Below are 23,454 nucleotides of genomic sequence, written 5' to 3'. Positions count from 1 at the left end.
ATTTCTACAAATGAAGGTGGATCATAGTTGATTGGAGGGTAAGCAATAGGGATAGTAACACCGCTGACATCCAACTCAACAGCTGGTAGGTTAGCCTGGTACAACCGCTCAAAGTAACCGCCCCAGCGGGCCTTCACTCCAGACTCCTCTATCAAGAGAGAACCACCGTCAGACCTTACTGCAGCACACTGAGGGATGGGCTTGGAGGAAGGCAATGCGCAAATTCCACTGTAAGAAGTCCAAGAATCACTTGACCACAGGTGATGCTCTACCCCCTCACAGATTCCTCACACATAGGCCTCCTTTGTGCTCCTTCAGCACACATACAGTTTTATGCCTCAACTCCCTGAACAGCTCAGCTCTGTCATTAAGCCTGGCCCTGCGATTCTGGTCAATGGTATCCAGTGTCCCTTGAGAGACAAAATTCTTCCTCGCCCTACTGTGAGTTCCAAGACATCCACCGGCAACATCAAGTACGGTGGTCTTGAAGGCACTCCACAACTCTTCAGGATTCCCCAAAGCACACAGACCCCCCCCCCACCAATCCCCACTCAGCCCGTTCACAAACTCCTCAGATACCCTCTCATCCTTGAGCTTGCCAACATCCAGCCTAGGCTGGGATGGTACCATTCTTCCAGATTTAAGCTGCAACTTCAGAGTTGCTACCACAACCCTGTGATCAGTATTGAGGAAATGAGCACTCCGGTAGACCCTGCCGTCCTGGATCATCCGACAGCGACCATCAACGAGCAAATGCTCAATCTCCTTTGCCACACCACCAGCGTTGGAATACCAAGTCCAGCAATGAGCTTGTGGGCACTGAAACCATGAATCAGCCACCCTGAGTCCATGACTTCTTCCAAAGTCAAGGAACATAGGGCTATTCTGGTTCATAGCTCCAGACCCATGGGGACCAACACATGTCTCATAACCATCCCTATGAGTTCCAGTCGATGCATTGAAATTCCCCAAGACTAGAAGTGTATCTCGTCTGGGGCACTGATCAACCACAGACTCGAGTGTGGCGTAGAATGCATCCTTCACGAAGAGATCACTCGCCTCAGTCGGAGCATAAACAGAGACCAGGGAAATGACCCTGAAGGAGTGACGAAGCCTTAATCTCAAAATGTGCTCGTTGACCGGTGTTACCTCACTTATCATTGGAGTCAGCTTATTGGACACAGCTACAGCAACTCCTCGGGCATAGTAACCATCAGAGTGACCAGATCAATAGTAGGTGTAACCACCCAACATGATCTCGCCACTATCCAGTCTCCGAACCTCAGAGAGTGCTGCAATACCGATGTTCAAACGCTCGAGCTCAGATGATAACAGAGGCAGGTGATCATTCTCTCTTTTAAGGATAGAACATTCCAGGCAGCTACCCAAAGGGACTGCATCAGGTTAACCCAAGGTGACCACCATCTGGACGACACCTCAGCACCAGCCCGACACACACTACCGCAATCTGAGCCGGGAAGGTTACCCCATGGATTTCCTCCTCTTATCAAAGAGTGGGGTCCCGAAGGCTTTGCCCCAATCCCGTCATCCAGTGAGCTGCCTTGCGGAGGGCAGCTGCACAGGAGGTACTCCTACAGAGCGGGTTTTCAATTTTCTTTGCCTTTTCCTTGTGTTTAGCAGAGTGAAGTGTTTTATGGTGACTGCAGTACAAATGCTGGCACAAACCTCTTAAAAGAAAGTAACCCAAATGCAGGAGGACGTCTGCAGACACAGATGGGCATTAGATATGGATGGCCATTGGCTCACAAGGAACTCCTCCGCCTTTTGACAGGTTTTATTTTTAATCCTGCTGGGTGTCCTCTCCCAATCTCAGATGCGTCTGCTGAGTAGTATAGTAGTCCTCTCCCACCCCTCACCTCCTACCTCCCCCCTCTCCCCTGTGCACGATCCTCTCCCCTTTGCAGTGTGCATGATGATGATGGAGAAGAGAGAGGGGTGAGAGAGTGAGGAAGTGGGAGAGAGTGGGAAGAGGGGTGAGAGAGGGATGGGCGGGGGGGGGGGGGTTTGGAGAATTGAGATCTTGAAATCATATTTACATCATGTGGAATTACACATCGCAAACTGTATTTCACATATGCCTGGATATGTATTCACATATTATGTGAAGGAAATAATAGGAAGGAAATTTTTTGTAAAATTATGTAAAAAAAAAAAGGAAGGAAATATTATGTAAAATTGTGTAGATTACATCATTTCTGGATCTGATGAATTGCCACCATCAATTTTGTAAATCTCTACGTGCAGCATCTAACTCAAGATGTCCAAATGTCATACATGTCTATGCCGGTGGGTTTCACACAGGTACCCCACTAGTGAAGACATAATACATGCAAAGGAGAATGAGGTCCATGGATTCAAGAACAGAGAAAGGAATGTTTGCTTTAGAAGATGACAATCATCTGAAACATCAATCTTAAAGCAAGATGAAAAAAAAAATCCTTAAGATCAGGAGATAGTAAAATTAATATTTCTAAGCCCCTATGTAAAATAAATGAAATCTTCTCTACTGTAGATTTCCAGGCCATTCAATTATACGACCACAGACCACAAGTTTTCTGTCATATGTCAGATGAGAGATTATTTCAGCTCTGGGATGAGCCAACCAGCATGATGTTCATGTTGAAGTTTTCGACAGAACTAAAATTGTTCATAGAAAGGCGATAGGCAAAGGTAAGGATTGAATGAACATAAAGTGCTGTATTATAGTTTCACCACAATTTGCATCTCAAACTATAGGATTCTGAAGGTGAGACATGAGGTATTGATTGAAGCGTGTGTGGAATGTAATGTGTAGGATTTCAGAAGTGTAATGTTAAGTGTGAACGCACCACTACGAGCAAAATTTGCGATGGCAAGAGCACCCGCAAGCTGGAGATGAGGTGTTGGAGAGTCTAACCAGTGGAGTGTGGCCGAGAGAACAGAATCTTCTCCTTCACCAAATACGTTTTGCATTGCTACTTCTGCCGACCGAGACACACAGCATTAGCCTTTGGTCAGAAACATTTTGTCTCATTGATCCAAACAAACACCAATTCCATCCCTACCATTACCCCTACTGCCCCCAATCATTCTCACTAAATCCAGCTGCCATTCTCCCACATCATTGTAAAACCACTGTAGAAACACCTTATCCTTTGAGTGTCTCACCTCCCAGCAGCAGTAAAACCAAGAGATCCGAAGCAGCTTTCAACTCTGCTAATCTCTCTTCACTCCCTGGATGCTCTCCTTGGCTACCCTTCTGACATTCCTTCACTGCTCTCAGCAGGAGTTGTGGAAGACCTGCACTTACAAGTCTCTCTTTCACCTCATCTGTAGAAGGCAAGATTGGAAACGTTGTGAAGAAAGCAAAATGGATGGATACTCCTTCTCGCACCATTATGCACATCGGACTGCCGAGGCAGTTTCATCAGCGATGGAGCACAATCACGGATGGACCGCCACTCCGACACAAGTCAGAGCAGGGAATTTGGAATTTGGCCAGGGTGACGGTGATAGCTCACCTACTCTTCGCAAAGGACACCATGGGATCTTTAATGTCCACCAACTAATGCTGGCAAGACAGGACGCCTGGTTTCACGCCCATCTGAGGGACGGCACACAAATTGATGCCTAGCCCTGCCTGTGAGACACCAAGATGACAGTTTATAGCTCGGCCAAGATTAAGAGAGCCAAAACAGAAGATAAGATCGTCTGTTTACAGCCGAAGAAAGAGAAAAATGGAAAATAGCTTCATCTTTACGATTCAAATGTGAATAACCAAGGTGCTAGTTAAAAAAAAAATGCAGAGTCTTACATCTAGACACATGCATGCACGCAGTATAGCATACATGGACAACGTAAAATATATATATAAATGAAGAACTCAGAAAAGGAACATTAAATACCGATAGGAAGTTGTGTAGCAAAATATTATACAGCAATAACTCACCATGTTCTGCCATTGCAGCTATTACGTCCAATATAGTCTCTCTCCTTTCTCTCTCACTTTCTCCTTGTGACTCTGTCTCATGCTCAGGCGTTCCCTGGCAGTCTACCGTTTGCTTTCTTTCAACAGAATCACGAAGGAGAGCGACAAGTTGAGAGCATAATGGAGTTTTCAGAATTTCTTCCCGACTCAAATCTGTGGGGCAGACAGTGGGCAAAAGAAAACAATGTTATTCACTGTCGATTGACTATGCATATACCAATTCCATGTGGTCCTGTAGTGAATAATATGGAGAACTATACTGCACATACATTTAACAATTATTTGAAATTTCTCACAAGAAAGCAACGTGTGTCTCATATTAAGGACAACCACAAAGCAATACAAGAGCAATTCACAAGCAAAATAGTACCCACAAAAAAATAACAACTCAGAGATAAAGAATTTTTTAAAAAACATTGTAATCGTACATACACCAAACAATAATACACCAATACAATCATACATACACCAAGTTACCAAGAGAGGCCACATTGCCAAGGGCAACAAGCACCATATCTGTCAAGTTGCCATGACATCGCACTCGCTCCAACAAGGTAGAAAGGTTGCCAAGCAACCCAGCTTGCACCAATCGTCGTTGCAGCGGTTCTAGATGGAAAAAAGGGGTGGGGTGTGTTCACCAAAGAGGGAGAACAGAATAGTTTCTGAGCAATAGAGCTGTGCTAAATTGTTGCAAAAATTGATTGTGCTTTTGTCATATTCCAAAGGAAAAAATTACAAGTGGAACATACTGAATGGTGAGAGGAGAAACAGAAAGGTATCGGCATGTACCACAGGAACAACTATGTATAATACTTAACAAGGAAATCCAACACAGGTGGAGGCCATTCAGCCCATCATTCCTGCGTGAACACCACACCAACCCAAGATCATTTTAATCAATGAAAGAAAAAAACTTTTTGTATTTTTTTTGTTGTCATTTTTTTCCCCTTTTCTTCCCCTCAGAGAGGCGACATGGGCTTGGTTAAAAACACACATCAACCACACAACCCCCCTTAACAAGACCCCCACCAACAGCACTCCGAACACAATCACCCATCAATACTCAAACTACCTAAAAGTCTTATCAACATCCCCACACCCCTCTATCTCCATAACTTCCAGGTACCTATCTAATTATAATTTAAAGTTATCTACTTTTTCTGCTGCCAATACCTTTCCAGGCGGACCATTCCATGCATTAACTACTCTCTGAGTAAAAGTCCCCTGCCTTACTATCGTCTAAACTCTCCTCTTCTTTACTCTCAGGCTGTGGCCGCTGGTTCTGTCACTGTCTACTCTATTGAATAATTTATCTGCACTTATTTTACCTATACCTTTCATTATCTTAAACATCTCCATCATATCTCCTCGCAACCGCCTCCTTTCCGTGTATGAAGCCCTGTTTCCTTCAACCGCTCCCCGAAGCTGAGTCCAGCTCGGCCCGGAATCAATCTTGTAGCCCTACGCTGAACCTTCTCGATGGTATCTATGTCTTTCCGGAACTGTGGTGACCAAAACTACACACAATATTCTAGATGTGGCCCTCACTAAATTCCTGTACAATGGTAACACCACCTCTTTTGATTTATAATTGATCCCCCTCCAAATACAACCTAAAACCCTATTTGCTTTCACTACAACTGCCTTAGTGGGGCAGATAACAGCAATTTTTGAGAGGAATCGTACAAATGATGATACAAGCATCAAATTTGGCACATTTGTTCTCCAGGGGATTCTAATCAAATCTGCCTGATTGGCCATTTGAAAATCCAAAGTTTGAAAAATTTGAAAAAAAAAAAAACTTCAAAAAAGTCAAGATCACGAATCAATGTTGGATGCTAGCTGAGATTGGTGAATGTTTCAGAAACATCATCAAAGACGTTCCACATCTGCCATGCAGTTTTCTTTCCTTTACCACGGAAGGCAGACATGACGTCACATCCAGTGAACGCATGGAAGTATGGGATCCCTCTAGCTTTCTCAGGCCCTATTGCAGAAACTACCTCATGGACTGGAATCCATCGTGCATTGGCTCCTTGGCCAAAGGCAATCCACATGTTCTCAAGACCTAGTTCCTGTAAGGATGGCAGTACAGATATTGCTATGACTAGTACATCCGTGTCACCATCCGTCGTTGCATCCCTGGCGTGTACAAATGTTCGAGTGTCAGCTTCTTCATGACAACATGGAGACACAGCATCCAGTGACTTCCTTGTGTTGCTAATGGCATCGTCTCCTTTTGTGACAATGACTGTGCTTGTCGTCTGTGCTTCACACATCTTTTCCGCAAGGAAGTGAAACAGCTCAGTCTTGTTGCTGTCATCTCAAAGAAAGCTTCTCCAGTTACTTGGGGTCTTATTGGTTCCTGTCACTCTTCTTCTGATTCCTTGCCCCCTTTTCGACCTTGCCTCGGACTTCAGACTTGACTTCTTGTACACATCAAACACTACATCCACCCTCTCATACCTGGCACCATAGGATTCCACCTTTGGGATGATGTCTTCTTTAGCATAGTCATCAAATATCTTTGAAGTGCGTGGAGGTAGGGCATTGATAAGTGCTGAGCCATCAATGATGACTGCATCTCCCCTTGGTTCTCTGTCTGGGATGTTCACTTGCGCTTCAAGAATTTCAGCCAGCTGTGACTTCAAATTTTTTTTAAGTTTTTTTTTCTTCAAATTTTTCAAAATTTGGATTTTCAAATGGCCAATCTGGCAGATTTGATCATAAAGCCCTGCAGAATAGAAATGCCAAATTTGATGCTTGTATCATAATTTGCACAATTTCTCTACTATCTACTACACTACCTGGCACTGTGCTGCCTGCTTACCTCCCATATCTATTACCACTCCCAGATCCTTCTGTGTGACACGCTTCAAAATTACCCCTTGCATCCTGTAATCTCTATTTTCATTGTTCTTTCCCATCCCCAACACCTCACACTTGCTCAGGTTTGATTCCATCTGCCAATCTTTTACCCAATCCATACAAGTATCAATACTCTCCTGTATCTGATCACCACCCCCTCTGCTATCCACTTTACCTCCAAGCTTTGTGTCATCCACAAATTTGGAAAGCTCACTCTTTACCCCATTATCCAAATCGTTGATGTAAATATTGAATAACAATGGTGCGAGTACTGATCCCTGAGGTACCCCGCAACTTACATCCTCCCAGCAAGACATGCTCCCACTCACAGCTACTCATTGCTTCCTATCACTAAGCCAGTTTTCAATCCAATTAGCGACCTGCTCAGCCACTCCACAAGCCGTCACTTTAGCTAACAACCTCCGATGTGGTACCTTATCAAATGCCTTCTTAAAGTCTAGATATACTATGTCCACTGCCTTTCCCTCATCCACCCAATGAGACACTGCTTCATAGAACTCTAAAAGATTTCTTAAACAGGAACTACCTTTGGTAAACCCATGCTGACTACCTTTAATTAGTTTGTATTAGTTTAAATGGTTCCTCATCTAGTCCTTAATTAATGTCTCCAACACCTTCCCCACAACTGAAGTAAAACTAACAGGTCGATAGTTTACCAATTCTTCTCTGGATACTTTCTTAAATAATGGTGTTACATTTGCTACTCTCCAATCCTCCGGTATCTGTCCTGACTCCAGTGAGCTCTTGAATATATCCGTTAATATCTCGCTAACCTGCTCAGCCACCTCCCTCAATACTCTCGGGTGCATATTATCTGGACCCAGAGCCGTATCTACTCTTGGATTTCCGAGCTGTTCCTTTACTTCCTCCACTCCAACCTGGATGTTCTGTAGAAGGCCTTCCTCACATCCTCGATAGATACTCTCAGCTATTGGCAATTCTCCTGACTGTTCTTGTGTAAAAGTTGAAGAAAAATACCTGTTTAATAAACCTGCCATCTCACTTTCATTACTAACCACTCTCCCGGTGATATTCCTCAATGGGCCCACTGGTCCTAACCTGTTCTTTTCCCCTGATATACTTAAATAAAGCCTTGATATTATGTTTAATATTCTTAGCCATGTCCTTCTCATACTCCCTTTTGGCTTGCCGAGTTATTTTCTTAACTTGCCTATGTTTACTCCGATACTGATATAAATCTAACTCCAGTCCTGTTAAAAACCGTAAACTTGCATTTATGCTCTCTTTGTTCTTTAATTTATGCTCTTTAAACAACCATGACTATTGTACTGAATAAAAACAAGTAATAAACTAGAAAACATCTCAAAATGCAAGTCCCGTCCACGTCGGCTTTGTATTTGAACTAAACTTGACGAAAACAACAGCTACTACGTGTATATATATATATATATATATATATATATATATATATATATATATATATATATATATATATATATATATATATATTAATTGAAGATTTCATGACAAAAGCTCAACTGGTAAAAAAACGTTATACCACGGACGGACGGACAGATGAAACACACGCACGCATGCACGCACAAAATCACGTCTGCTAGGCAGATGAATTAGTAATCACATGTATAGTGTCGGCGCAGGTCCAAGCCAACCTGTTTAGTGTCATGACTCAGTCCAAGTTGCTTTTCCATTAGGAAACATCCGAAGTGTCGGGATTAAATACCACCAGAAATTAACTTTTGATGCAGGATTTTTAAAAATACATCTGACACGAGTCAGAATGAAGGAAGCATTGTACTGTATTCTCATGCCTTTTAAAAAGTATATACAAATAATTTTTCTTTATTCCAAATATATTCTTTGTGAAATGCACCATTTACAAAAGAAACTGACACCTGACACCAGAAACTGAAACCATTTACAAAAGAAAAATGCACCTGAAAAGGACAAGTCTTCGTTTTCCTGTCACACTATTATTTTCTTTCTTCACACTCTTTGAGCAGGCCTGAATCGACATGCCATAACCCTACTATACATTTAATATCAGGTCATTGGCTGTTTGGGATAGATATGCTCGTAACTCCTAAAAGTTAGAGTACATCCAGGCCAAGCTGATTATTTTGTTTCTCATTAATTTTATTAAATGTGACTTGTATCCCAATATGTTAAGCCAAATGCACTTCTTAGGCACCAAATGCACTTCTCATTACAGGCTGAGAAGTATGCACATCACCTCTCAGCAATCGAGCCTGGGTTCAAAAAACAGCCCAGCAATAAACTGTCGTCTTGATGTCTCGCAGGCAGGGTGAGGCATCAATACGTGTGCCATCCCTCAGATCTGCATCGGAATGGTGACACATCCAGGATTGTGCCCAATAGCTTTGGAGACTGCGAAGGCAGCAGCAACGCTCTGTACAGATTACGGTCCCAATGGATGGATCCCTCAGATGGACATTAAACTGGGCATCCCATTTGCCAGTATTAGTAGGTGGATGTTAAAGATCCCACAGTGTCCTTCACAAAGAGTAAGCAAATTATGACTGGAGCCCTAGCCAAGTCCCAAATTCCTACTCTAACCAACAGGGGACAGGTGATCATTGCATCAGCGGCACAGCCGCACTCCCAGCAATTATAAAATCAGAAGCCACAGGCAGCATAAAGATGAATGAATATCAAGTCAGGCATGGGAGCATGCGCCAGAGCAGCGCATCGCTGTGTCCACTTTCTGCTGGTACTCCAGGGGCCTCCGGCTAGCCATCCCCCATGCGGATGCCTGGCCCATCTCCATCGCTTTGAGATGCTGATCAACCTGCTGCAACGAGGAACATGGTCGGCCCATTTGCCTCCTCCACTCACGAGGCTCCCTCACTGAGAGAATCTGGTGAGCAGGATCAGCGTCATGAAAATGAGCCACATGTCCACACAGCCGCACCTGACGCTTACGGACTATGCAGGTAACAAATCTCATTTGAGTCTCTCTCAGCAACCACTCGTTGGACACAAAGTCTGACCAGTGATAGCCAAGGATTCTCCGAAGAGACCTGATACCAAAATAATTGAGTCTTAATCTCAGATCTCTGGTCAAAGTCCAAGTCTCACATCCATAGAGCAAGACTGGAAGCACCAAGGACCTTAAGACTTGGACTTTCGTCCTCCCGCACAGGTACCAGCAGCGCCACACACCATGATCCAGTGAATACATGACTCCCCAGGCCCGACCGAGACGTCTGTTAACCTCTGGCTCACAGCCAGCAGAGACATGAATATCACTTTCAAGGAAAGTGAATCTCTGCGTGACCTCAACATCCTCGCCACAAACAGGTACACACAGGACAGAAGCATCCAATATGTCAATGAAAGCCTGGATTTTAGTTTTGACCCAGGAAACCCGTAATCCCAGTGGCTCCGACTCCCCATTCAGCACCTCGAGGGCCCCAAAAGGATATGGAGAGTCTCCACAAAGATGACTGCATCATCTGTGAAATCAAGGTCAGAGATATTGACATTCCCAAACAATGCACCACAACTTGATCTCTCTGACATCCTCCCCAGAATCCAGTCAATACAAGTGCTGAAAAGTGTGCGGACCAATACACACTCCTGATGAACTCCAGTAACAACTGGAAATAAGTCAGAGATGGAACCACCACATCTCACAGCACTCTTAGTACCAGAGTAGAGTTCAGACATCAGATTGATCAGTTTTGGTGGCACCCCACAAAGACCAAGAATCCTCCAGAGGGCATCGTGATTCACTGAATCGAACACTTTACAGAGATCAACATAGGCTGCAAGCAGCCCCTGCCGAAACTCTCAACAGCGTTCGGTGAGGCCCCGAATAGCAACGATACGATCAATCGTTGACCTCTTTGGTGGAAAGCCTGACTGCTCTGGATGCTGGTGCTCAAGCAGATGGTGGCGAACCCTATCGATAATTATTCGAGCAAAGACCTTGCCCGGCACTGAGAGCAGCGTCGCCCCTCGGTAGTTGTTGCAGTCTTGGCGATCACCCTTCCCTTTTCAGAGTGGGACAACAAGGCCCCTCTTCTAGTCAGTTGGGATGATGCCTGTGTTCCAGGCAGAGCACAGAACTGCATGCAATGACACAAGTTCAGCATTTCCACCAACCTCGAGAAGTTCAGCATGGATGTCACAGATCCCAGGAGCTTCACCCCATTTCAACCGGTTCACCGCAGTCTGTGTTTCCACAAATGAAGGTGGACTGCAGTTGACTGGAGGGTCAGCAATCGGGATTGTAACACCCCTGACGTCCAACTCGACAGCTGGTGGATCAGCCTGGTACAGCCGCTCAAAGCAACCGGCCCAGCGGCCTTCTCTCCTCTGTCAAAAGCCCACCACCCTCTGCTCTAACTGCAGTTCACCGAGGGCCAGGCTTGGAGGAACGCAATGCACAAATTCCCCTGTAAGCAGGCCGAAAATCACCTGACCACAGGTGATGCTCTACCCCCTCAGATTCTTCGCACATCGGCCTCCTTGTCCACCCTTAGTGCACGTCCAGTATTACACCTCAGTTCACTGAACACCTTAGCTCTGCCATTCAGCCTGGCCCTGCGACTCTGCTCAATGGTATCCAGTGTCCCTTGAGAGACAAAATTCTTCTTTGCCCAACAGTGAGTTCCAAGACATCGCCCGGCAACATCAAGGATCTTGAAGGCACTCCACAACTCTTCAAGATCTCTCAAGGCACCCAGAACCCCAAATCTCCACTCAGCCTGTTCACAAGCTCCTCGGCTACCCTCTCTCATCCGTGAGCTTGCCAACATCCAGCCTCGGCTGTGATGGTACCATTCTCCTGGATTTAAGCTGCAACTTCAGAGTTGCAACAAGAAGCTTGTGGTCAGTATTGAGGAAATGAGCACTTCGGGATCATCCTCCAGCGACCATCCACGAGCACATGGTCATTCCCTTTTGCCACACCACCAGCATTGGAATACCAAGTCCAGCGATGAGCCTGTGGGCAATAAAACCATGAACCAGCCACCAGAAGTCCATGCCTTCTTGCAAAGTCAAGGAACTAGAGCTATTCTGGTTCATAGTTCCAGACCCATGGGAACCAACACGCCTCATAACCATCCCTATCAGTTCCAGTCGATGCATTGAAATCCCCCAAGACTAGAAGAGTATCTGGCCTGGGGCATTGATGAACCACAGAGTCGAGCGTGACACAGAATGTGTGTCAGAGCATATACAGAGTGTCACTCGCCTCAGTCGGAGCATATACAGAGACCAGGGAAATGACACCCAAGGAGTGATGAATCCTTATTCTCATAATACGCTTGTTGACCGGTGTTACCTCCATTATCATTGGAGTCAGCTTATTAGACACAGCTACAGCAACTCCTTGGGCATGGTAACCATCAGAGCGACCAGACCAATAGTAGGTGTAACCACCCAACATGATCTCGCCGCAATCCGGTCTCCAAATCTCAGAGTGCTGCAATACCGATGTCCAAACGCTTAAGCTCAAATGATAACAGAGACAGGTGATCATCCTCTCTTAGAGATAGGACATTCCAGGCGCCCTCCCGAAGGGACTGCCTCAGATAACCCAAGGAGACCGCCATCTGGTGGACGACAACTCAGCACCACCCTGACACACACTACCACAATCTGACCCGGGAAGGTGACCTCATGGTTTTCCTCCTATCATCGAAGATTCGGGTCCCAAAGGCTTTGCCCCAATCCCGTCATCCCGTGAGCTGCACAGGAGGTACTCCCACGGAGTGGATTTTCAGATTTTTTTATGCCACAGTGCAAATGCTGCCACCAACCTCCTAATAAAACGTAACCCAACTGCAGGACATCCGTAGACACAGTTTGGCACGAGATATGGATGGCCCTTGGCTCACAAGGAGCTCCTTCGCCCTTTGACAGGTTTTGTTCTTCATCCTGCTGGGTGTTCATATCATACACTCTCCTCACCCAGAAACTTGGTGGGGAGACAGTTTAATCACCGCCAACTCAACTATGGAACAGGTTAGTACAAGTTTACATGGTACCTGTAGCAAGTCACAGATCTAATCTCACCTGACCTGACACATAAAGATGGATGAATGGTTGCACCAATAATCTTACTTGCAACAGAATAGCTTACATTACTCATCTACAACATGAAATATGACAATAAATGTAAGCAGCACAAATACCTGACCATTCCATACATTGTGAAGATCATATTGAAAACATGTACAAGTGCACAGTCCTGCTTCCTTCTCCAAGTTTTCTCTGCATGTCTAATGTATGGTTATCCACCAATGTTTAGTTGCTTATCGAAATTATCAATGCAGAAAGGTAAAGCTCTATAAAAATGCCGTTCAGTATTTCAGGGTGTGTTCTTTACATGAAAAAGTTAGGGTTGTGTGCAGACCCTCTGCCATGACATCCATCATGCTTCAGATAGGCAGGCTGTAGCCTCTTCCCTCTCTTCAGACCTTGATAAAATCACAAGATTGTCAAACACTAAGAATGTCTTTCAATCCAGACCAATCTCACAATCTGTGTCTGTCTGTCTCTCTCTCTCTCTCTCTCTGGACCATATGGAAAACCCTCCCATCTACTTTCTTAACAATCCTCTTGAGGGAGTTCAGTCACTCAAACACCTGGTTCTCATCTTCAGCCATATAATCTTTCTTGGGCAAACCGCATTTCAAAGTTGGCCTCCAAAGCCAGCCGCCAACTGGGCATCCTTCGTCGTACAAAGTCCTTCCTTGGCACACCTGAACTCCTATCCTCCTACAAGGCCTTCATCCGCAGCTTGATGAAATACTGCTCTCCCCCAAACTCTTCAATCTCATCCCCCCTCCACCCTCGACTTCCCAAGTTTTCAAGACAGCTGTTCCCCACCTCCTCAGAGCATCCCTCATCCAAAATCATGATCTTGTTTTACCCCATTCATCCACCACACAAGATCACCTTCTTCCAAATTTCCAGTTTTTCCTTCCTGAGAATCTGTATCCATCTTGTCCACCCCATGCGTCCCCTCCCTTTCATTTTTTCCCCACATCCAGTTTTTGACCAAGTTTACCTCTATTATGCTACCTCATAAAGAGTAATCTCAAGGATTCTCTGCTTGAGAAATACTGCTGAGAAGACATCAAACCAAAAGGTCAAAATGGTCACGAGACCATAAACAGTGGGTTAATAACATACAAGCTCGAGACTTGTGCTATTTACAAGGGGCATCTAAGTTATAATTACTCGGCAACTATCAAGGACTATTTCTTCAAAAACAGAATGGAGAATGATAGTTATGGGTTTGCTGGCCGGGTCAGGAGAGGGCTTCTCGGAGCCGCTGATAACTCTGCGGCATGACGGGTTGCTAAGCAACCACGGATGCCATCTGAGATGATCAATTTAGGTAGGGTCCTCGCGTCCAATTCTAGCGTTATCTTTCCGGCAAATTGATCCCCCCAGATAGGGAACCGTGCTCTCGACACCCCACTCCTATTTACATCAAGTACAGCTGAGTGTAACCGCAAGTGGGACATCGGCTCGTCTCACCGTAGTGAATCAGTGGGGCAAAACTCCCATCCACTATTTACACACTCGTGTTTAACCAACAGAGAAAGAGAGAATTGAGCAGGTTGGAAACGAAAGGTCTTGTTGAACAAATAGCAAGTATTTACAAGCAATGCAGTGTCACAAATGAAACTCTTACCCTTATACACGTAAGCTCATTAAACAATCACCTTATCATGAAACTACAGACATAGGTGACTTATTCACTCTGGGAAATTAGACAACAGTAATAGACAGAGATAAAGAAGGTGGGGCTTGTTGGTGATTCCTCACTCACCCGATGCAAGCCCGCGGGTGTACGTGGTCCCAACGTGAAAAGGGGAGGGGGGAAGAAAGAAGAGACGGTGATGGCGTAATGCGCCATGAGGGGAGAAATGCGGTGAATGCTTTGAAATGCGTAGAGGAAATCGTGAATGCATATCAATATCCCTTCTTTGAACGAGTTGAGGGAAAATAGTTCATTGCATTTTGTGCATTCCAAGTGAACGATTTTATATAGGGAAAGCAATAGAAAGATATGTAACTGCCCACACGTCCAGGGAGAGAGTTCTGTGGCTCAATCGCACTCACTCCGTGGTTGGCTTGCTCGCCCCTGCCAGAGCCCGACTGCGCAGCAGCTCACAGTCACTTGGCTCGTTCCTGGAGAACTCCTTCTGGCTCTCTTTGCTCCCTGGACGTATATGGTTCCAAATTTTTGGTGACCCCAAGTTATAAAGCCCTTGGCCGAGGCATGGTCAGCGTCCCGGCGCAGCTTGTTCCTCACAGCACTGCCTCTGCATTAGAGCATGTCTGTTGTCAAGCCACGCTAATTGGTTGAGCTCCCGGCTCGGTGACACCGTCCTCCGATAACCGTGCCCATATGTGGCTCTTCCTGCTCCATCGGGCAATGGATGTTCTGGTGCTACCAGATGATTTGGCTTTGTTTTGTGGTTTTGTAATGTAATGCGGGTTTGTGTGTTTCAAAGTGTGTTTGGATACGCTGAAAAGAGGTGCAAAGAACAAGAGAGATTAAGAGGGACAAGTCTGAAGACGACGATGGTTCACAAGCGGTATTTGACGATGTAGATTGTTTCAGAAGTCAAGGATGAGACAATGTGATAATGTTTGATAAAGTTGTAAAAATGATCAACATGATGTGGTACGAGTGACAGGTTATTAACTGCAAAATGTCGAAAACCCGGTTTCGTTCAACAACTTTCAAAATTTGACCTTTGCATAACCTTTAAAGGTCACAAAACAATGTTGTGGACATTAAAATAAGGAAACAGGATACATGCTATAGCTTAATGGAGTTAGTTCGTCGAAGAAGGTCGAAAACCCGGTTCGATTCCCACAACATTGAAAATTTGACCTTTGTGAACTTTAAAGGTCAAAGGTCAAGGATTATGACCTTTGGTGCAAAACTTCCTCTGGAACATTCCAGGAACAATATAACGTCATATAGGCTATATGGCATTTCGCACTCCTCGGATTATCCATACTTTGATGAAATCAGCGTAAAAACAAACTTGAAGGGGGCGCCACGGGCAAGGTGTTCAAGGTGTTCGAGATAGATAAAAATGGTTTCAAGACTTTAGGTGGGGAATGACCTCAAGATTATGCATAAAAATATTGTCATCCAAGCTCTCAAAGTTTGGGCGGTCGTCTGATTTTTATGTCAAAATTCGAAATTTTCTAAGTTCATGACCTTGTCACCTTGACCTTGTGACCTTGACCTTGGGACTAAAATGAAAAAAAATCAAGCTCCATGGGGCTATGCAGGTGCCATTGGGCTAACCAAATACCGAAACCCTGCCAGATTCGACAAACCCCTCGGAAAAGAAATTTTTTTATGTCAAAATCGCAATTTTCTAAGTTCGTGACCTTGTGACCTTGACCTTGGGACGAAAATGAAAAATCGAGCTCCGTGGGGCTATGCAGGTTCCATTGGGCTAACCAAATACCGAAACCCCTGTCAGATTCGACAAACCCCCTCGGAGAAGATGCAAATTGAAATCGGCTACCCCCTAAAAACACATGTTTTTTGGGCGTAGCTCCGCCCATAATGGGCGCATCACGCCCATTTTCAGGAAAACACAACTAGATCATGATATAAACCTCCCACCAAAATTTCATCAGGATCAGATCAAAACCCACAGAGCTATGCTCGGGACAGACAGACAGACGGACAGACAGACAGACAGACAGACAGACAGACAGACAGACAGACAGACAGACAGACAGACAGACAGACAGACAGACAGACAGACAGACAGACAGACAGACAGACAGACACACAACAATAACGAATATAGTGGTCACTTATTATATTTTTCGTGAACCAATTGGGGCAAAGAGATTAGAAGGGATATAAGAAGAGAAGGGATATAAGAAGAGAAGGGATTTAGAGAATATTTACAAAGGGAATAGAATCCTGCTACACAAACACAAGGCATTTCCCGGTCCACTCATATGAGCGGAAAGGTAATCTCTCTAAACAAAATACTACTGAGATAGCTAAACTCCACGGTTCCTTTTTGTGGTGGATGCAACTCCCCGGGGTCTTCCAAAACCGCAATAACATCCTCGTTATAATCAATATACAACATGTAGAGTGAAGCATCGTGGTGGATTGGTCCAAGTTTTTGGCAGCAAATGGGCCAAAGGGGTAAGGAATGCTGGGGTGAATTTTGGGGATGTGTCCATCAATCTCCCTTTGGCAAGAGCAACAAAACATCTCTCTGAACAAAGCTCCAAGCACCTGGTTTCATGTGCCAGTCCTGCTCTCACATAAAGGTGGTAGGAGAAAAGCGAGTATCTTCTACCTTTAATGTCGTTGCCTCTGAGTAGATGCAGCTCAGCAGCCTTTGATGGCAGTCCTTGTAAGACAATGAAAATTCTAACTTTTAAACCCCTTACGTACTGGGTTAGTCCTTAACAGAAATACTGGCAGAGAAGGTGACCTTTATGAGGATTCAACAGTAGTGTACGGAGGACCTACAAGGCAGGTGGAACTCAAAAGGCTGGGTTGGGTCAACGGTAGTGCACTGCAACAGAATGATTCTCTGGTCATCACGATTCACTGCGCCACCAAGTCAAGAGGAAATCCAGCCAAAATGGGGGTTATACTCATGGATAGTGCACAGGTCTCTCTACAATATTAAAAAAAAGTCCATGTGCCAGCCTCATTCATGCAATTATAGTTGCAGCATGTAATGCCAAAATTATTGCATTCCAAAGTGATAAATAGACCGCAGTGGAGAACCTTTCCAATTAGGGGCCAAGTGCTGCCAAGTCAGAGGGGCAGGGGGGGCAATATCTATGCCGATTAGTTCCAATGGAGGGACCAGTACCAGGGTCAAGAGGAACGAGATTCGGGGCCATGAGGTGCCAGAAATGGGGCCAGGTGGTGCCAGAAACATGACCAGGTGGTGCCAGAAACGGCCAGGGTGTGCCAGAAATGGGGCTAGCTAGTACTAGAAATGGGACTAGGTGGTGCCAGAAATGGGGCCAAGTGGTACCAGAAACGAGGCCAGGGGGTGCCAGAAACGGGGCCAGGGATGCCAGAAACGGGGCCAAGTGGTGCCAGAAACGGGGCCAAGTGGTGCCAGAAATGGGGCCAAGTGGTGCCAGAAACGGGGCCAAGTGGTGCCAGAAACGGGGCCAAGTGGTGCCAGAAACGGGGCCAAGTGGTGCCAGAAATGTGCCCAAGTGGTGCCAGAAACGGGGCCAGGGAGTGCCAGAAACGGGGCCAGGGGTGCCAGAAATGGAGCCAGGGGATGCCAGAACCAGAACTGCTCGAGGGGCCAGAATCAGGGTCACGAGCTGCCGGAGGGGGAGGAGGGAAGGTGTTGACAATGTTCAAATAGAACGCAAGCGAAGAGTTAAAGCATAATCTGGGGCACACCCCAAGGCAGAAACCCCAAAGCTAGATCTAAAGCAGAAACTGATGCAGAACCAAAGGGCCTCGAAGACGCCAGCATTGGGGCCAGCAGGTGCCAGAACAAAAGCACAGATATGCTGCAAAACCCAGGGCCTTGTCTTTAAAAAAAGCGAGAAAAGAAAAGTCACTCCCCAGACTTAGAATGGCAATGTTAAATTCAGAGTAGATCAAGTGAAGGAATATTTTCGGCGGTGTCGGAAAGCTTGAAGTTGCAAGGCCATTACCGTCACCCCGGCAACAGTTGCCAATGAAACCAGCAAGGACTGCACAGACACGGGGTGTGTGATTGCTCTTCAAAAGGCCCAGAGCTAGTATCGGAGCATCTGTTTGGCTGACGACTTCTTGTGCTGGGGCTGGGGAGGAGACATGTAGAGAAATACAAAGTAGGGAAGAAATGAGGATGGGGACCATAACAAAAAAATAGAAAAATGGGATGAGAATAAACAAGACAAATATCAATGAGAAATGAATGTAAAAGGAAAATATAAGAAACCAAATCAAAATATGGATAAAATCAAAGAAAATATGAAAATAAAAATAGTCACAGTATTTTTAATTTTCAGTTCATGAAATAAAAAAGAAACCACATAAGTGGGGAAACAAATATAACAAAAATAAAAGAAAGAGAGAGAGAGAGAGAGAGAGAGAGAGAGAGAGAGAGAGAGAGAGAGAGAGAGAGAGAGAGAGAGAGAGATTGGGGGGGAGAGAGAGATTGGGGGGGAGAGAGAGATTGGGGGGAGAGAGAGATTGGGGGGAGAGAGAGATTGAGAGAGAGATTGAGAGAGAGAGATTGAGAGAGAGATTGAGAGATATAGAGAGATATAGAGAGAGATAGAGAGAGATAGAGAGAGATAGAGAGAGATTGAGAGAGATTGAGAGAGATTGAGAGAGATTGAGAGAGATTGAGAGAGATTGAGAGAGATTGAGAGAGATTGAGAGAGATTGAGAGAGATTGAGAGAGATTGAGAGAGATTGAGAGAGATTGAGAGAGATTGAGAGAGATTGAGAGAGATTGAGAGAGATTGAGAGAGAGAGATAGAGAGAGAGAGAGATAGAGAGAGAGAGAGATAGAGAGAGAGAGAGAGAGAGAGAGAGAGAGAGAGAGAGAGAGAGAGAGAGAGAGAGAGAGAGAGAGAGAGAGAGAGAGAGAGAGAGAGAGAGAGAGAGATTCAGCCCTTTCAGTCCAAGATTACAAAATAAAAATGTGCAAAATGTGAAAAAAAATTAAGGGGAAAAGAGACATCCACTGATCCAGTAATAACAGAGTGGTAGAAAGATGAACCTGATGAGAGAAAAGGAAAAGAAAAAGATGCATCCAACAACAGTCGGAAGGAAGAGAAAAAGGAGAAAACAAAAGAGAAAAGAGAGAAAAAGCAAGGCAGTTGCTCTCTATCCGAATGATTTGCATTTCTCTGAGAAAACGTATGCTGTGATGGTGAAAGAAGTACACCTGAATCAAAAAATATCCTGATTGTCTCCAATGACTTTGAAGCCTAAAAGTACGGTATTAAAAATTTGGCAGACAGTCAAAACAAATAAATTTGAAAGTGGATTTGAATAAGGTAGTTCATCCATGTTCTGCCCAGCCAAGCTGAATTTATAGAAATACCGTATTGAACATAAATCTATAATCTTTCATTCATTTGGAATGCTCAAGTCTGACTCTTTAAGGAAATGGGTTCCTATCTTCTATAAACAATAGACTCTCAATTGGGATATTGTAAAAAGTTATATACTGCAATTGAGAATTGAAAACCTGGAACATGCAATTACCTCCACCACCATAGGTGGAAGGAGGTTATGTTTTCATCCCTGTCTGTTTGTCCGTCTGTGAGCAGGATATCTCAAAAGTGACGCATCGATTTGGACAAAACTTGGTGGACAGGTTTGGTGTGTGACAAGGACGAATTGGTTCGATTTTGGTGAAGATCCGAATCTTGATCTGGATACAAGAATTGTTTAATTTTCAAAGTGATTTTTCACCATCGAGAGAGAGAGGGCCAAAACGATATAGAGCATGATATTTTAAAAATGCATTGGGCCTGATATGTTCTCGTGGATCAGGCATTGCGTGGTGGAGGTATGCACTCTACCGAGTGCCCTTCTAGTTTGTCTGTTTTCTTTTAGTGTGAAATGGGAAGACAAAAATGGTTTGCTAGTTTTACTGCAGTGGTTCCAACTAATATCAATTTAAGACAGCAGTGAGAGAAATAAGTGGATAAAATCGTACCTGTATCCGAAGGAAGCGGTTCAGTTTGGCATTTTTAATATGGTACTAGACGACCCGTGAACCCGTTGGGTTCCCGTTGTGACAGCGGTTGATGAAAAAAATCATTTCAAGAAAAAAACAAAAAGATAGCTCCAGCGAACTATACTGCTGAGGTTGTTTGCATTGATCAAATACTCCCGAAGAGTACTTGACTGAATCAGGAATTGATTTTTTTATAATTTTTTTCGTTGCCCGATTTGAACGAAACTTGACACTGCACACCGCAGGCGAATGGTAAGTTAGGTGGCCCTAAAATTTTTGCGCTATTGTGTACTGTTTTGGCTGTATTTCGGGAACATAAATACATACATACATACATACATACATACATACAAACAAGATGAGAGTTTTAGTAATATATAGATAAATAAGCAAAACCGAGAAACAAACAAAACCCATTAGAATCACCCTTGAGAACCCACTAGAAATACCCTTTAGAATCCATTATAATTATCCTTTAGAATTATCCATTATAATTATCCTTTAGAACCCATTATAATTATCCTTTAGAACTCATTATAATTACCCTTTAGAACTCATTATAATTACCCTTCAGAAGCCATTATAATTACCATTTAGAACCCATTATAATTATCCTTTACAACCCATAATAATTACCCTTAAGAACCCACAAGAATTACCCTTTCGAATCCACTATAATTATCCTTTAGAACCCATTATGATCCCCTTTGGAACCCATTATAATTACTCTTTAGAACTCATAATTACCCTTTAGAACCCATTATAATGACCCTTTCCAACACATAATTACCCTTTAGAACCCATTATATACATACATATATATATATATATATATATATATATATATATATATATATATATATATATATATATATATACATATATATATATATATATATATATATATACATATATATATATATATATATATATATTTAATTATTTCTTTTTTTGATGCATTTCTCTTTACAGAGCGTTTCTTGCCAAGAGTTATACTGGGTGGTTTGCCATTGCCTTCCCAGTGTTGTTTGTCCATGCTGTATCCTTTTAAGTACTGAGCGTCAAGCAAGGAAGCAGCACGTACCATGTTTAAGTTTTTGGTATGATTTGAACGGGGTTTGACCTCCCAGATTCAGAGTGGACAGTGTAACCATTACGCCGCCAAAACGCGCGCACGCACGCACGCATGCACGCGCGCACGCACACACACACACACACACACACACACACACACACACACACACACACACACACACACACACACACACACACACACACACACACACACACCAATTCCACAATTCCATTTAGTAATTGACAGTATTGGCTATTCCGAAATTATAATATAATTTAAAGGATTGTTGTAAATTATGTTAATTCCACAATGTCATATATTGAACTATATTTAAACCAGCAGTTGCTAGTGCCCACACAGGATTCTAAACGGGGTAGGGATGGAGGCGGCAAAAATACAAATTACATCTTCTGTCATCGAGCGGACAAGGTTGGACTAACGATTCGCATTTACTGCCACGTCTGATTCAATTTAAATGTCCAATTGGTGGTGAGGTGCTCCATCTGAAACTGCTTGTTTGACATTTGTAGCTTTTTGATGCTTAGGGTCTGTGATAAAAAAATTTATATTGGTATCAAAGCCAGTGACCAATTGCAAATTAATCGTAGGATTGTAAACCTCAAAACATAGTTCCTTTACCTAAAATAAGAATCTTAACCTGGAAACAATTGAATGGTTTCCCGACCGCCCGGATCATCAGCTGAGCACGTTCTTCCTCAAGGATTTGACCTTTTCAGCCGAGAACCTCTCCAAACAGCAGATCCACAACCTCGGTCATGGATCCACATCAGTCGATTATTGACATCACTAGATCCACAACCTCAGCTGTGTCCAAGGCAGTCAGTCAACTCAGCAACGCAACATCACTATTTAAACTTTTCCTGCAAGAGGTTTGAATGTATTATCACATTCATAACTCTCATCACACATTCCATTTTATGACAATACATTAAATACAACATGTCAACTACCCAGAACCTTAAAAACACACACACACACACACACACACACACACACACACACACACACACACACACACACACACACACACACACACACCAGAAACAGAACAGAAGTCAAAATTTAACTTAAATTGTACACCAATTTATGTACCAGAAAATGTGACATGCTATGAAGAAGTCTAATTACCCCACATTCACAAAGCAAAAACGCTGTTAAGCAATTGGTTCTCTTCTGGATATCTGTCTGTCCATCCTCTACAAACGCCAGTTTATGAATGAGGAACAACTTAATTTCAATTGAATGTTAGATTTTGAATATGAATCGGACAACAAACCTGCAGTTTAGCAGAACTTTGGCTCAGTATTCATCCTGATCGCAAATGCACCGAGAGGAGTAAGATACTTTTTTTTACTCTGCCTGTCTGGCAGTCAAACATAATTGAAATCATTCCAAACAGGAAACTTACTGTTTTTAAGGATGTCACAAAGAACACAAACAGGCATTAAAAAAACTCATGTAACGTGTTAAATAAGGTGGTGTAAAAGACACTGCGTCAACGGCGGTAAACTTATTTCCTTGTTTAATGTTGTACAGGATCGTACAACCACTCATTACACTCAATAGTCACGTGGAGACCGAGGACCCTCTGCATGTTAATTTCCATTCTGCATACAGGAAATAAATATTCAAATACAAGAGCTTTAATTCCCGACAGAGGATCGACCTTCGCATGCGTAGGTGCAGTCCAAGTACCGCCCCTCTCTCTGCCGAGAGGGGCACCTGACGTATGATGCTCAATCACCTAAAGCAACATTATTTCATGTTTTCACAACAATTTGATGAAAAAT

At 43.8% G+C, this 23,454-nt stretch overlaps 1 protein-coding gene across 4 annotated transcripts in view; it reads right to left on the bottom strand.

The window, feature by feature from the left end:
- The window catches only part of RAP1GDS1 (Rap1 GTPase-GDP dissociation stimulator 1), a 125,307-nt gene that overhangs the window by 17,914 nt on the left and 83,939 nt on the right, over positions 1-23,454 (bottom strand). For 3 of the 4 annotated variants that reach the window (XM_085894765.1, XM_085894762.1, XM_085894763.1), the window contains 5 exons: positions 18,542-18,670; positions 4,466-4,594; positions 3,950-4,141; positions 3,169-3,330; positions 2,850-2,981 (listed from right to left, as the gene is read on the bottom strand). In XM_085894765.1, coding sequence (XP_085750891.1) covers positions 2,850-2,981; positions 3,169-3,330; positions 3,950-4,141; positions 4,466-4,594; positions 18,542-18,670 — 744 coding nt within the window. The remainder of the gene's footprint in view (positions 1-2,849; positions 2,982-3,168; positions 3,331-3,949; positions 4,142-4,465; positions 4,595-18,541; positions 18,671-23,454) is intronic. The other variant, XM_085894766.1, reaches the window with a different exon arrangement.

This window comes from Eptatretus burgeri, chromosome 9 (assembly GCF_056783735.1).
Source record: "Eptatretus burgeri isolate ZD-2024b chromosome 9, Ebu_testis_v1, whole genome shotgun sequence".
In the NCBI taxonomy this organism is placed as follows: domain Eukaryota; kingdom Metazoa; phylum Chordata; class Myxini; order Myxiniformes; family Myxinidae; genus Eptatretus; species Eptatretus burgeri.
Note: the sequence above shows the minus strand (reverse complement) of the source record. Positions and strands in the feature narration are given on the sequence as shown.